At 35.7% G+C, this 12,019-nt stretch overlaps 1 protein-coding gene across 1 annotated transcript; it reads left to right on the top strand.

The window, feature by feature from the left end:
• Positions 1–487: 487 nt before the first annotated feature.
• On the top strand, positions 488–9,517 carry LOC142630061 (putative pre-mRNA-splicing factor ATP-dependent RNA helicase DEAH4). Its single transcript, XM_075804135.1, has 17 exons — positions 488–835; positions 1,849–1,941; positions 2,047–2,151; positions 2,344–2,561; positions 3,232–3,284; positions 3,429–3,545; positions 4,111–4,202; positions 4,390–4,476; positions 4,848–5,062; positions 5,158–5,250; positions 5,655–5,778; positions 6,306–6,453; positions 6,840–6,909; positions 7,728–7,888; positions 8,231–8,406; positions 8,512–8,871; positions 8,967–9,517. The coding sequence occupies exons 1-16, from the start codon at positions 636–638 to the stop codon at positions 8,660–8,662; spliced, it is 2,103 nt and encodes a 700-aa protein (XP_075660250.1). The 5' UTR covers positions 488–635; the 3' UTR covers positions 8,663–8,871; positions 8,967–9,517.
• Positions 9,518–12,019: the final 2,502 nt, after the last annotated feature.

Raw genomic sequence — 12,019 nt, forward strand, 5'->3', positions numbered from 1 at the left:
TCTCTCTCTCTCTCTGTCTTCGTTCTTCTCTGACCGATTTGGCTTTTGTTGATTTGAATGGAGAAAATTTTATGAGTTTTTTTTTTTTTTTTGGGGTTTTGTTGTTCTATATCACGAAATAATATTTGTTTGGAAGCTGAGAAAATGTAAGAAAATGTGAGCAACAAATACAAAATGCATTTTCTATAATATTTTCAAGATGACAACCAAACACCTGAAAATATTTTCCAAAGTATTTTTTAAAATGCCACCAAACATCTAAAAATATTTTCCTTTCCTGAAAACATTTTCTGGAATTACTTTACTGTTGAAACAAACGCAGCCTAAGGGTCCGCTGTAGCTTAGTAAATTTGGATTTCCGGCCTTCGCAAGAAGGTCCCGGGTTCGAGTCTCGGCAGCGGAAAAATTTTTTATTGTTATTTTTCACTATAGAGAGATTTTGAATTTACCCCAAGCTTTTAAAAATCTGTAGAAAGAGCAAGCGCGCCTCAGTCAATTAACAAACAACGGTTTAGCTAAAGCCCAGTCAAACAAAAACAGATTTCAAAAACCCTAAATTTTATTCAATACAAAATCTCCAAAACCCCCAATTTTTTTTTAGTTCACTCTGCACGTTAGCTTTTTCTGGTTCATCAATGGCGAACCTTCCAATCCTCCAATTCGAGAAGCAAATCGTAGAAACGGTGGACCAGAACCCAGTGGTGGTGATTATCGGAGAGACCGGATCGGGAAAGAGCACCCAGCTCTCTCAGATTCTGCACCGCAGAGGCTACACCAAGTCTGGAATCATTGGCGTCACTCAGCCTCGCCGAGTCGCTGCAGTCTCAGTCGCTAGGTAGAGTTTCGAAGAATTCTTTCTTCACTTGTTAGAATTGGGGTTTTAGGGTTTTGTGATGGCCGTTTGATGTGAAAAAAAAAAAGTGAAGGAAGTTGATATTGATATTGTTGTTTATTAAAGTTGTTTATGTAAAATCGTTTATGCTCTGTTTGGTTTCTTGGAATACTGAGGAAATGAAAAGAACTTAGGATTATGAATGTTGCCTTTTCCAATATAGGGAATCCTAGAAAGGATTGAATTCAACTGAACTCAGCCTCATATCATACTGCACTAATTTGCTTAGTTAACTCAATTTACACTTTGCCATCCTAATTATGCCCCAAATTATAATTTGCACCCTAAACTTTTAGAATGCACGGTTTCCACAGTCCATGTTACACTCTGCACCCACTGTCAATTCTGCTGTTATCTTGAACTGCATCACATAAAATGACCTAATTTCCACTCTTCTTAATCCCTTAAAAATAAATGAGAAATAACACTTTACCACCCTAAACTATACTCTGATTACACTGTGCACCCTAAACTTTGGTTTTTCGTCCAAGATAACTGCAAAATTGACAGCGGGGGGCAAAGTGTAACATGAGTTATAATTTAGGGTGCTAATCGTGCATTATGAAAGTTTATGGCGTAAAGTGTAATTTTGTGTATACTTTAGGGTGGTAAAGTGTAATTATCCCCAAGTGTAAAAAGTGTTGGAGACAATTATATAGAAAATGATGCCCAATCATGTTATTTTGTTGATTTGTTTCAATTCCTTGGCAACATAATAATGGATATTGGTTATGCTGCACATGAGAGGACATGAAATCTGAATTATTGCCTAGCTGTTGCCCAAGCTGGCTGTGCAAATTCTGGTTTTGAGAAGTGTCTTTGTGGTTCATTCACTCATAATTATGTATCTTCTTAAGAAACATCTGAAGTGTAATACAATATCTTGTAAAACTTTTTTTTTTAATTGGGTTTTTGCCTTTTTGGTGGTTCCTCATTATATGATTTAATGTCCACAGACGGGTTGCTCAGGAGCTTGGGGTTCATCTTGGGGATGAAGTGGGGTATGCCATCCGATTTGAAGACAGAACCTCAGAAAGGACTCATATTAAGTAATGCATTTACTTTTGATTAAATGAGAATAACTTCAATTTTACTTGTCATTTGAGCCTTGCCGAGTGTTTCGGTCCCTTCTTATGGTTTTGTGAATTGCTCAGATATCTAACTGATGGAGTCCTCCTTCGAGAAAGTCTGTCCGACCCAGAGCTTAGTCAGTATTCAGTAATCATATTGGATGAAGCTCATGAGAGGAGTCTGAACACGTAAGATTTAACTCTCTATGCCTTGTTCTATGCCATTTCTGTGTTGAATGTTGTGCCATTAGTCTTTACCATATGATGTTCCTAGATTTTAAATAATGTGAATTTCCTAGTGTTTCAACTTTTGACGCATACTGGTATGCCTATATTGCATTTTGAGTACACACTACAATTATGGACATATTCTTTTGTCAGGGACATTTTGCTGGGACTAATGAAACGCTTGGTTAGAATGCGTGCCTCGAATTTAAAGGTTCTTATCACTTCGGCAACTCTTGATGGTGAAAAAGTATCGAATTTTTTCTCAAATTGCCCCATACTAAGTGTCCCAGGGAAGTTATACCCTGTAGAAATATTGTACAGCAATGAGCGCCCCACCAGCTATCTTGAAGCATCTTTAAAAACAGCTCTTGGTATGATTTAACTGTTTGTCTACTCATTTCATGATAATGTATTTTACACTATAAATTTGAGTAGCCTGTTTCTGTTGTTTATAGATACATTTGGTCTTGCTTTCCTGTGGTGTATTCATGGAATATTTGTTAAATGGTAATTCAGAGAATGGTGACCAAGATTCCTATTATCAGTATATTGGTAGTAGTAACTTGGTGAATCAGATATTGGTTGACCTGATTGGGTTGGAGTTTGGATTAGCTAAATTTCTAATATTCTGCTGTATCTTTTTTTTTTGATTGTATATGTTACTTGTTTTGTTTTGTTCTCTATTATTCTCCTTCATCTGTTACAGAATGAAGTTTTCAAATTAGTTTAATTTTTTTAAAGTTTCTTTCCTTTTCAACTTTAAGTGATTTGATCTAGATGTTTTATACACTTTTTTTTTTTTACCTTTTTTTGAGTTTGCATTAATAGATGATAAGCTTTTTGAGCTGCATCTTCCTGCTGATTTTAGGCTTCTAAGCACCTTCAAGATAAGCGGAAAACCATTCAAATTTTCTTGTTTACATTTCATGTTAATCATGATCTGTGAATACATTTTTTTTCTATGCTATGGTTGTCCATTTTGCTATAATTTCAATCTTTGACTAGATGATGAGGTCTTATTGACCTCTTTTTTTTTTACAGACATACACATTCGAGAACCAGAAGGTGATGTCCTAATATTCATGACTGGACAGGTGAGCTTTTATATTTTCTCATTTCTACTTTTTTTTGGGGGTGTATGGGTCACTTTTGTGACTTCTGCTTATGGAGTATAATTATTTATTTGAATGCTTCTCGTACCATGGTTCTTTTAATCGAAAAGGTTGCATTTTATACAGGATGATATAGAGAAGTTGGTATCAAAGTTGGAGGATAGAGTTCAAAGTCTTGAGGAAGGATCATGTTTGGATGCCATAATCCTTCCCCTTCATGGCTCTTTGCCACCTGAAATGCAGGCAGGTTTTTTCGTTCTTGTATGTTTTAAATTTCTTGGTGAAACTTGAATCATGTATTGATATTTCCTGCTTTTAATGTATCTCCTACTTTAGGGTTGTTCTAGACCAGCTACGCTTCATATTTTGTAGTTTGTATCTGTAGCATGAGGAAAAACAAAATTTATTGTCCCTCCCAAAAAAAAAAAGAGAAAAAAAAAGTTATGTTTTATTTCTAGAAGTTAATGCATCATATAAACGCTTTTGACTGCAATGGGTTGGTTATCTTTGTTAATAGTTTAACATGATAAATGTTTTAGTGATTAACTACTGAGCAGTTGGGTTGTTAAATATGGAAACACAAGAGCCTTAAGTGTTTTTCATTAATAGGTGTGTGATTTTATGCACTGCCTAACTGGAATCCTGATTCTGCATTTATACAATCATATCAATGTGGTGAAGTCTTATGATTAAATGGGGTTTTTATGAGATTTTATTGAAAGTATAGTTGGTTATCTATTAATTCTTTAAATCCTAAATGCATCCGATTTCAAATAAAAGGATTATGGGATTTTCTATGACTCTGCAGGTGCGTGTATTTAGTCCTCCACCTCCAAATTGCCGGCGATTTATTGTTGCCACAAATATTGCTGAAACTTCATTGACAGTTGATGGTGTTGTGTAAGATACTTGATACTTGTATCAAATTTATTATTTGACAATTACATTCATTCTAAATATTTATTATTTGGCAATTACATTCATTCTGTTATTTATAGTTAATCTGTGCAACGTGTGTATATTGATTGTGCCATAATAGGTTGGTTACACAGTTCACTGATATTTCCAAATTTTGTGTTATTGATAGGTATGTTATTGATTCTGGTTATGTCAAGCAACGGCAATACAACCCATCAACTGGCATGTATTCCCTTGATGTTGTTCAAATTAGCAAGTAAGCAGTTAATCTCATCAGCTGTGGTCCCCAACTGATTATGCTACCCCTTGTGGTTGAGTTTATGTCCTGTTAGAAGTTTCTTGATTGTGCCTGAATAAAATTCCTTTTATATATTAGAAAAGGTGATTGTTTTAGCCACAATGTAGATGTGGCATGTTAAAGAAGAAATGATTCAAGCCTCAATTTTTACTTTAGGCCAAAGATAGATCATTGGAGATCAGATAGGCTGTAGTAATTGTCCTTTTTTTGATCAGCAGAATACTTGTTTGTAGTAGCTATCCCTATAGATGATTTTCTGTACTGCCTAAATGATTGTGCTAGCTGCATTTTTATTGCTTATCATTAAACATTGGGTTATATAATTGCAGAGTGCAAGCTAATCAGCGGGCAGGTCGAGCTGGAAGAACACGTCCTGGGAAGTGCTATCGGTTATACCCTTCCATACTTTATAATGATGACTTCCTAGATGTAACAGTTCCTGAAATACAGAGATCTTCTCTTGCTGGAAGTGTTCTTTATTTGAAATCATTGGACCTCTCTGATATGGATATTCTCAAGTTTGAGTTTCTCGATCCCCCTTCCCGTAAGAAGGAATTTTTTCTTTGTTTTCTTCAATGTTCATGCATACAAATGGTGATCCTTGGATAAAGTCATAAAATCTGGTTGGCTTTGCTGCAGCTGAGTCTTTAGAAGACGCTTTGAAGCAATTATATCTCATTGATGCGATTGATGAAAATGGGTTGATCACAAGTTTTGGACGAGTAATGGCTGGTAAAAGATTCTCTGGGACTGTTATAACTTATAAGTGTGTAGCCATCATCTTTTAGAATACAAGTATTTTAGTAATCTCTAATTATCCTCACCATCATTACTTTAAACAAAACAATTATTATCACCATCAATGGCGTAGCTAATTCTTATTTACCTTTCTTATTTTACACTGAAATCATTTGAACACCATTTTATTAGTGATACATAAATCTTATGCATCATCATCCCTTCTCTTACCAGTGTCATCATAGAAGGTGTTTCTGATGGTGCATTTGATTATGATTTATCTGCTTAGCATTTATTCCTTGAGAATTTACTTTGACAGCTGCTCTCCATTCTTGAAATTATTTCTATTTGCATATAAACATTCTGTGTTCACCGAGTATTCTCTGTGAATTATGCAGAGCTTCCACTAGAACCTTCACTCTCAAGAACCTTAATGGAGGCAAATGAGTGTGGTTGCTTATTCCAGGCTTTGACTGTTGCTGCCATGTTATCAGCAGAAACTACATTGCTTCCTGGTCGAAGGTGAAGTCCTAAAAATATTATATAACATGGTCACCTATTGTGGATGCTTTAAAAGTTTTTCCTGTTGTCTCCAAGATTTTACATGTAGTAGCTAGCTAGTCAACACTGCCTTCTTTTGAACAGTGGGCACTGCATGTCTAATATGGTTAGGTCTACAAGTACTTAGGGGCCCTCTTCTCAATAAAAAATACTTGAGCTAGTTTTTGTGGGACTGCAATGGTGTTGAGAGACAACCCTTGGGCTGCTTTGCAAAAGCTGCCTAGAAAAGCCTAAGTTGCTTTAAAGAAGCTACAAAAAATCCCTTACCAAACAGGCTGCATGGAAATATACAGCCTTTAAAATGCTAAATCACCCTTGGAGAAGCTGTAAAAAGGGCTAACTAATGGATCCTCAGCCATCGTGAATTAAGAAGCAGTTTTATTAGTAGCATCACAATAACTATTTATTGAAGTTTTATGCCTCTGCAACTTTTCATGTGGCCCTATGAATTTCCTTTGAGATGATAATATCTTTGTCTCCACTTGCAGCAAGAGTATTGAGAAAAAGAGGAAACATGCTCACTTGGACCTTCCTGATGGATCTGGCTGGGGTGATCACATCCAATTGCTTCAGATTTTTGAGGAATGGGATAGAACTAACTATGATATTGGTTGGTGCAAAGACCATAACTTGCAGGTACTCTTTTATTTTCTTTCTCAGAAAACATGCAATACTTAGCTGCCTGTATGAGATGTGTCATATCAATCATGCAAGACTAAGCTCTTGAGGTGAAGTTACACCACACAAGCAACATGAACATACAGCCATGAAGTAGGGCGGATCCTTGTGGACTCTTTATCTTATATTACATGAATCCTTTCATTAGTTGCTTTTCTTGGACAATGGGCCATAAGAATCTGCTGTGAGTACTTGATGAGCATATATGGTTGTCATTATTTTTCCAGTGTCTTTGTTGCAAGAAGGGAGTCCCACCAAATTGTGTAGATGCATAATGTTTAGAGATTTGGGATAGATTCAATCCTGGTCTAATATATAATGCTTGTCAAACTTTCTGATTGTAGGTGCGGGGGATGTTGTTTGTCAAAGATGTCCGGAAACAATTATCTCAGATAATGCAGAAAATAGCAAAGGGTTAGTATTCTATAGTATTGAGGAGCTTACAAATTTGAAGCATATTGATTATTTAATCATACCTTGATGATGTTAACGTCAAGGTTTTGATTTTGCAAAACTAATGCGGGCTTTACTTCTGATGTTGAAATTTGTGTTCTTGTTATAAGGGTTTACTTAATCAAAAAGGAAAAGTAATTAAAAAGAAATTGTAATGGGGAGAGGGGATACCATTTGGCACCTCATATCAAGCTTCTTCAGTGTTAGTATGGCAAAACTATATTCATATACTATTATTGATTCTCTGACATGTATATTGTTGATATTGCAAATCTATTAATTTATGGTATCCGAAAGATTATTCAAGTAATCTTTTTCTGCTGGCTAGATTTTATGGTTTTTGACGCTTTCCTGTCTGTCCATATTCAGTAAATTGGCAATATCTACTTTCAGTTGGGCTGTAAAATATATTAGTTTGGTTGGAAAGATGTCCACACCCAAAGTTTTTTTGTTTTTGTTTTTGTTTTTGTTTTTTTGTGTGTGTGTGTGTATAGGAGCTCTTATTTTAGAATGTCTTACTGAACCAAGAATAAAAATGACCAAAATTTCCCCCATGCGTCTATTGCGTTCGTTGTGGGAGTTGGGGCAAAGAAGAATCTAGTATGGAAGAAGAAAATACATCAAAACTTTCCCTTCTTTGGAGTCTAGAAGTATACTCCTTTCAGTCTTCTGTCATTTTAGTTATTACTGTTTTCTTTGTGTCCTGGTACCTTTTTGGATGTTATTCTCCTTCTTCGCTCTTCTAATGGTTTATGTGGTAATTGGCATCTGGAAAACAGGATCACTAGATGTACGGGCTAATGGAAGATGGAAGGAGGGTGAGCAAGATTACCGTAATTTGAGGAAGGCGTTGTGCATAGGTTATGCAAATCAGCTTGCTGAGAGAATGGTTCATCACAATGGCTATCGAACTTTAGGTTTCAAGCCCCAAGTAGTTCAGGTAATTTACTTTGGTGTCTAGTCTGTGTTAGTTATACTACTCTATCTACTTATCAAATAAAAAAAAGTTATACTACTCTATCTTATCCAGACCTAGTTAAGCAGAGCCTTAATCTAAAAATTTTGTTGGTTTGATTCAACTTTTTGAATGATTGTCCATTCCAAATTCACTTTCAAAAGCTTGATTTGAGTAGGAAAGTGATTGTGGCAAGTTTTATTTTGTTTGAATTAGTATAAGCAGTGATATTGTGGAAATCTTGGACCTGTGGTCCATATTGTAGATGTGATTTTTCAAGTCATCTGTGTTTTAAGAAACCTGAAGGTAAGTTATTGTTCATTTTAGGTGCACCCATCCTCTGTGCTGAAACCAGATGATGAAGGAAAGCTTCCAGAGTATGTTGTCTACCATGAACTCATTGCAACCTCACGCCCATACTTACGTAATGTATGTGCTGTAGAAATACATTGGGTCATGCCCATTTTAAACAAGGTTAAGAAGATAAATGTCAACAAACTGAGGTAAGTCACGTTTGTTTATTAGAGATGAAACTGGTTTTTTCCCAATACAAGGTTGCACATGAACATTGTTGACTGACCTTGAGATTTTTGGCTTGTGTGGGGCAGCGGTGGGACTGATCTTACTGTAGAAGGAACTGAGGGAAAACTCTCAGACTTGCCAAAGAAAGAGGTTAACATTGCTGGTGTTCCTGATGACCACGAAAGTAGAATTCAGGCAGCTAGGGATCGATTTCTTGCTCGTAAAGCAAAGAAATGAGCTTTTATTACCACTCTCTATGACCATGAAATCAGAGTCCAAGCAGTTGGAGAATGATATCTTGTTCTTGAAGCAAAGAAATGAGCTTAGTTATCGGTTATTATATTGATAAATCAGTGGGCTTGGCAGCCCCAGCGGGTGGGCTAAGGTCATTTCTTTTATGGGGAACAGGTTTTCTGTTTATGAGTGCCAAAAGGAGAGTTATCCTGGTAAGTACAACTATGATTGTTGACATTGGTGACACCCTTTAGAAAAAAGAAAGGTATTTCTACCTCACCCATGTTTATGCATTTGTGATGATCAGATCTTGGAGGATGTGGATCCAGCACACCTACAGTTCAACCTCACCCATGATGACGCATTTGTGATGATCAGACTTTGGAGGATATGAATCCAGAAAACCTATGGTTGAAACTAGTTCTGAGCTGAAATTTGGTCATTTTTTTTACTTCAAGGAGCATGTTTGTTTTGATCTCCTTGCAGTGTTGGCCTATCATCAACTATTAAGGTATGATAGCAGTTTCTCCTTTTTTTCTTGCTGAAGGTATGCTAGCAGTTGACAGACTTCCACTCTACATTTACAAATTCCATTCAAATGAAACATAATCTCTCTCTCTCCAAAGAATAGAAAAAGAACCTCTGCAATGTGCCTACTGTAACACTACGTACATTTTGCTGTCATAGTGTTTCTATTATCTTGGCAGCAGGTGTGCAGGTTTAGGAATCCCAATTAATGCTTTCTAAGTATGAACATACAGCTTTAAGCTGGATCTCTGTGTAGCTAAATTGCATGCCGTTTTCCATTTTTGTACACAATCTGCTTTCTTGATCTATGTAAAGCAGCATGTCGATTTTTATTTTTAAATTCTTCGTCAATTTTCTTCTTGGTTAGCATAATTTTTTTTCTATTTGGTCTTGTAATCTACTTCTGCATGCCTTTTGGGTTATGGGTCACTGTGAGGCTGTGAGCTGCATGTTGTGTCTTCTTCTTTTTGTGTGTGTGTGTGTGAAGTGAACGCCAGCCTCTTAAAAAAATCAAATCTAGGGGTAAGGATGCTTACTAATCACCTCTCTAAGATCCCACAAAAGTGGAGTTACGTGCATTGGAAACTTATTAGTAACAATTTTGGTTTCATATGTTGTGAATCAGTTATGATTCTAGTGTCTCACATGGATTAAGTATAAACTTAACCATATATTTATAAGCTCTTGGACACCCTCTCATTACAAGCCGGTTTTCAAGAGTGAGTTCTACCCATGGGTTTGTAACATTTGGTATCAGAGCCAATCCCCACGTTGAGTAATCGAATATAGCTCATTGAGTATGGGATCAAATGAGTTGCGGTTTTGTGGTCGAATCCTGGAAGGGGCGACTTAAAGGCTAGATTAAAATAACTTATAGGTGAGTGAAGCAACCAAAAGAGAAAAGGGCTATCATTAGGTCAGTGTCGCTAGAGTGAGTCATTGTAGATGTTAGCTGAAAGTGTGATGTTATGTTATGATCCTAGTGTTCCACATAGATTAAGTATAAGTTTAACTATATGTGTATAAGCTCTTGGGCTCTCTCCCCTTGTAAGCCGGTTTTCAAGGGTGAGTTTTACCCATGAGTTTGTAACAGAATCACACACTTTCTCTAAACTAGATTTTGTTTTGGTAATTACATGGTGTTGTCATTTTTGAAAAGAGGATGAAGTTCTTGTAAGGTGCATACCTCTTGAAACTACACGTCGGTTTATGGAAGAGACTTCTCGTGCATCTATTCATGCAAAGAAGAGCAACAGAAAACTCTTTGCATGAATCCATGCGAAGAAAAAAATCATAGATGAGTTGGAATTATCAGAACAAAAATCAGATACATTTCTGAAGCCCTAAAATTGGAAGTGCTATTTATTCCTCAATTATGTATGGCGGAACATAATTATTTTAAGAAATGACTCTTAAGTGGAAATCCTACTTGCACACTTGAGAATACTCGTCGGTGCTTTTACTCAATAGCCGCCTTCTATTTTTGTTGACAAACTCAATAGCCACCTTATTGTTAGAGCTTTTTGGTTGCTTGAACGGTCTTCTATGGAAAATGTATTGCGAATTTGCAATTAACCTTTGAACGATGAAAATGATATAAGGTGCATGACTGCATTCCATTAAACGCTCATGGTGTTACAGGCACATTTTGACTTTCGAACCATTTCTCAACCATATATCGGTTTACCCTGTAGTTTTATGAAAATTGCACCCCCAAAGTCGAGGGTGTCAATGATCCATAAACCACTGTTAGGTAGGACTTAGGATCTAAGTATTTTCTTTTGGGACATTCTTTGTTTTCAAATGATGGCAAGCATAACAAAGGAAACTGCTGAGCTTTTATTTATTTATTTATTATTGATATATAAAGAAACCAATAAATAGTATATTTTTTAAAGGCCTCATCGAACAGACCTTTTGCTAAAATGCTATTGCTGAGCTACCATTTCTAAATTTAAAGAGGCACATCTAGCTAGAGAGTTGATGGCTTAAATAATTTAATGTTTTTCTAAACTTTTATAATTTTTTATTTATAAAAAAGGTTTGTCTCATGGTGTAGACTGTAGGGGCACTTCAGGTTTGTTTGTCCATTCCTTTCTTTGTTTTGCACATTTAGTATATTTCTTTCGGATCATCTGGTATGGATGATCCATCACATTTGGCCTAGAAAAAAAGAAAGAAAGAATGATTATCACATTTAGGCATTATTGGTGATTTATCTATTGAGTGAATTAATTTATGTAATGCAAATTATTTAGGACGACTCTCTTTGGGTATTATACAAGCGCCTGCTTCTGCAGGTGGGTATATAATGATTACTAGTAGTTTTCTTGCTTATGTGAGTTTGATTGGGATTTTCGATTTTATATTTATTTATTGAGATTTTCGATTTGGGATCCGTTTATTTTGCTGAAACTGGAATTTTTTTGTTGAAAGTACTATAGATAAAGGTAAAAGTTAGTTGAAATAATACAGTGAGATTCATGAATAGTATCAAAAAGTGTAATAGAACCCATGAATAGCAGCAAAATTAAGTCGAATAGTAAAATAAGTTGGCAAAAATAATTTTTGCAAAACGGACACTTGATGTCTTAATTTATTTATTTGCCCTGCTCATCTCATCTAATATATTGCATAAGGGAGAGTGATTGTTAGGCAAATCAAATTATATATATTGTAAAGGAATTTCACCATGAGTTGAATTTAAGTGGTTTCATGTGTATTCTCTAGAGCATCCGCATCAATGCCTTTAAAATACAAAAAAGTGTTCAAATTTGCACAATTTTCCTCCAAAACTGCCTACATCAGTGGGTGTAAAGATGTGTATATTTA

Source organism: Castanea sativa, chromosome 3 (genome assembly GCF_040712315.1).
Source record: "Castanea sativa cultivar Marrone di Chiusa Pesio chromosome 3, ASM4071231v1".
Taxonomy (NCBI): Eukaryota; Viridiplantae; Streptophyta; class Magnoliopsida; order Fagales; family Fagaceae; genus Castanea; species Castanea sativa.

Excerpts from the sequence above, each read along its gene's own strand:
- LOC142630061 (XM_075804135.1), top strand. The coding sequence starts at position 636 with ATGGCGAACCTTCCAATCCTCCAATTCGAGAAGCAAATCGTAGAAACG. Across the intron at positions 4,477-4,847 it reads GATGTTGTTCAAATTAGCAA|AGTGCAAGCTAATCAGCGGG; the intron begins GTAAGCAGTTAA and ends ATATAATTGCAG. Across the intron at positions 6,910-7,727 it reads AATGCAGAAAATAGCAAAGG|GATCACTAGATGTACGGGCT; the intron begins GTTAGTATTCTA and ends TCTGGAAAACAG.